The following is a 3,132-nucleotide window of genomic DNA, read 5'->3' as shown; positions in this document are numbered from 1 at the left end:
GCGGATAGATATGCCCCCCTCTTCTCCTCCTCTTTCTCCCCTTTGAGCTGCTCCCGCGCCGGGATGATTGACAGTTAGCCGTTCACACAGCCAATCAGAGTGCGGCAGGCTTTATTTGCATAAAGTGGCCGCATGCCATTGGCTTTGTGCGTACTACTGAAAATTGCCTCGCGTGCCGCTACAGATGTCTTTTCCTTGGAGGCGCAAGAGGAGTCTTATAAATAGATAAAAATGTGTATTTGTTTTCATGTGAGGCCAATAAAACATGTATGCATGCAATAAATAAACTGTGTTGCTATTAGTCGCAGCAAGCATTTCCGACTTTGACAGGTGGGCATACAAGAAAGAAAATGTGAATATGGTTAATTTATTCTGGGTATTGGCACATACAATTATTCCAATTCACACCTAAATGATCACTATAATATATTCTCTTATCAGAAGAATGAGTCCACTTGCAGCCATAAAAGAATGCATCTTAATAAATACACCGATATCCTAAGACTTCAAAAAAAAACTGCAATGGGAAATACTTAGTCAATGCATACATTCTTCCCGTATATACACACACACACGCACACACACTCACACACACACCAAGCAGCACAGTTTTGACAGCACAGAGCAAAGTTGGAAGCAAACATCCAGCGCATTCCCCTCCCTTATCACTTCACATCCCGGCCCGGCCGCTGCTCGCTCGGCTTTGTTGTTTGTCCCTGCAGGGCTGATTGAGCAGCGCGTGACTGACGGCCCGCGGGGGTGTTGTCCAATCAGCGGTCTGCCCCGCGCCCAATGGGTGAGTCCTCTTTGCTATTGGCTGAGGCGAGTGTGGGAAAGAATGCAGAGAGGGTTTCACACGAACTGGGAGCACGCGAGCCGTCTATAAGTACCGCCGCGGCGTGTGTCGGTGGCAGAAGCTGTGACTCGCTCCGCACGGTGCAACGCACGCTCCGGTACTCACATGACAGCTCTGTGATAACAAGCGATATAACGCAAACTGATAGGTGGATTGTCAGGCATCTCTTATATGTTCTGCAGTGGCTCAACGTCAACTTCCAATCGTTTTATTTTTCCGGAGCTTCCAAAGAGGATTTACTTCTTCACGCTTTGTTTGATCCACAATGCCAGCTGACACTATGGAAAAGCAGACGGCATCCCCTATTGCCGGTGCCCCTGCAAGCGGAGCACACACACCGGACAAACCGAAAAATGCCAGCGAGCATAGAAAAGTAAGGATTGTTTTTATTTGTGACATGGCGTGTCGTGTGCAAATTGATAAATGGTGAACCAGACATTTATGTAGAGTTTTTATTATTTGCAGTCATCCAAACCGATCATGGAAAAACGCCGAAGAGCGAGAATAAACGAAAGCCTTGGGCAGCTCAAGACTCTCATCCTGGACGCACTTAAAAAAGATGTAAGTTGAGATCATTTTGATGCATTTAACTACTTTTTCACATGTTTAAATAGTTTTGTTAAAATAAATGTGCCTTGAATACAAATTAAACTTTATGCCTCATGTTATGTCCTACAGAGCTCCAGACACTCCAAGTTGGAGAAAGCAGACATCCTGGAGATGACAGTGAAGCACTTGAGAAACCTGCAGCGTGTACAGATGAGCGGTAAGTTTATTTAATCATATAAGTGGGTCAAAAGACATGAAGAAGTAAATAGGAAGCTGTTGATAGAATCACAAATGCGTCTCTAATATCCGCTCGCTTTCTTTCCCCCAGCAGCACTCTCAGCAGATGCCACAGTCCTCAGCAAATACAGAGCTGGATTCAACGAGTGCATGAACGAGGTCACCCGCTTCTTGTCCACCTCCGAAGGGGTGAACACGGAGGTGAGGTCGAGGCTCCTCAGCCACCTGTCCAGCTGCATGGGCCAGATGATGTCCATGAACTACACGCAGCAGGCCGCGTCCCAACAGGCGCACCTGGCTCAACCTCTCCATGTGCAACTCCCATCCACTCTACCTATCAACTCTGCTGCTATGGGCTCCAAACTCAGTCCAGTCGAGGCCGTCTCCCCCAAGGTATTTGGTGGGTTTCAGCTGGTGCCCGCAACCGATGGACAGTTCGCGTTTTTAATCCCCAACCCGGCCTTCGCCTCCACCACAGGCCCTGTCATCCCCCTTTACGCAAACGCAGGAGTGCCTGTGGCGGTCAACGCCAGTCCGGTCCACGGCAGCTCGGCACCGACTGCAGCTTCTCCAGTCCATGGCATGACGTCGTTCTCCGGGGGGTCCCAGGCGGTCAGCCCGGTCGGAGTCAGCACCGGTTCGGAGGGCAACGAGCCTGTGTGGAGGCCTTGGTAGCGCGAGGGTAAAGAGACCCTTAACCTGATTGCAGTACCTTTCCATTTGAGACATTTAAGTGACTGCACAGACAACTGTTGCGGGGGTTGAACCTGTGACTTTTTCGCTATGGGACGGTAACTCTAACCACTTAATGCCCCCACGTAGTTCTCATTGTTTCGTTTTATGGAACAAAGGTTGCCTTACATGGCACTTTTTTATTGTCTGATTCCAACATTTGGATGTCGGTGATAAATATGCTGTATATGTGGAAGATTTATAGGAACGTTTTTGTTATTGAAGTACTTTTTATGAAAAGGTTTTAGTTTTGTACAGATGTGTTATTGATTGTTATACCAAAGCTGTGTTTTATATTTTGTTGTTGTTTTGTGTTGAAAAGAAACATTGAAGTTGGGTGATGGCCCGTTGTTTTAATAAATTACTTTTCAGAAATTAATTTCTTGTCTAAAGCCTGTTTCTATCATGCGCATATTGTTTTATCACTATTTAAGTGTGAAGGACCATTCAGTGTTTTGCAATTCATGGGTGAAAGCCACATTGATGAAGTTAGAGAAAATGATTTTTAAACAGACTCGCCCGCAGTTATAACTAAGGCCAAATCAAAGCTACAACCTATCGATTATGTTCCCAATACGAACACTATCTACTATGTCAATTAGGCCATATTAAGTTTTAAGTGGCCACCTTGTCGCCAGTTTGGCGGGAGCCGTTACATCTGGCCCATAGGAGAAAGGACAATGGGGTTGTATTTTTCTATTGCCATAAAGGTAATTAAAAGTTTGAAAAGGGTCTCATCCTGTATGCAGCGGGAGCTT

General features: G+C 46.3%; 1 protein-coding gene across 2 annotated transcripts; it reads left to right on the top strand.

The window, feature by feature from the left end:
* The first annotated feature begins 891 nt into the window (after positions 1 to 891).
* her9 (hairy-related 9) lies at positions 892 to 2,750 on the top strand. 2 transcript variants are annotated; one of them, XM_032521487.1, is made up of 4 exons: positions 892 to 1,229; positions 1,322 to 1,417; positions 1,535 to 1,622; positions 1,734 to 2,750. In XM_032521487.1, exons 1-4 carry the CDS (start codon positions 1,122 to 1,124, stop codon positions 2,315 to 2,317), a joined length of 876 nt encoding a protein of 291 aa, XP_032377378.1. In that variant the 5' UTR covers positions 892 to 1,121; the 3' UTR covers positions 2,318 to 2,750. The 2 variants fall into 2 exon arrangements, with proteins under 2 accessions (XP_032377378.1, XP_032377379.1); XM_032521488.1 differs by having other exon boundaries at positions 893 to 1,229; positions 1,737 to 2,750.
* Positions 2,751 to 3,132: the final 382 nt, after the last annotated feature.

The sequence above is a fragment of the Etheostoma spectabile genome, chromosome 7 (genome assembly GCF_008692095.1).
Source record: "Etheostoma spectabile isolate EspeVRDwgs_2016 chromosome 7, UIUC_Espe_1.0, whole genome shotgun sequence".
Lineage (NCBI taxonomy): Eukaryota > Metazoa > Chordata > Actinopteri > Perciformes > Percidae > Etheostoma > Etheostoma spectabile.
This window is presented reverse-complemented; position numbering and strand designations above follow the sequence as displayed.

Excerpts from the sequence above, each read along its gene's own strand:
- her9 (XM_032521487.1), top strand. The coding sequence starts at position 1,122 with ATGCCAGCTGACACTATGGAAAAGCAGACGGCATCCCCTATTGCCGGT. Across the intron at positions 1,418-1,534 it reads TGGACGCACTTAAAAAAGAT|AGCTCCAGACACTCCAAGTT; the intron begins GTAAGTTGAGAT and ends TATGTCCTACAG. Across the intron at positions 1,623-1,733 it reads GCAGCGTGTACAGATGAGCG|CAGCACTCTCAGCAGATGCC; the intron begins GTAAGTTTATTT and ends TCTTTCCCCCAG.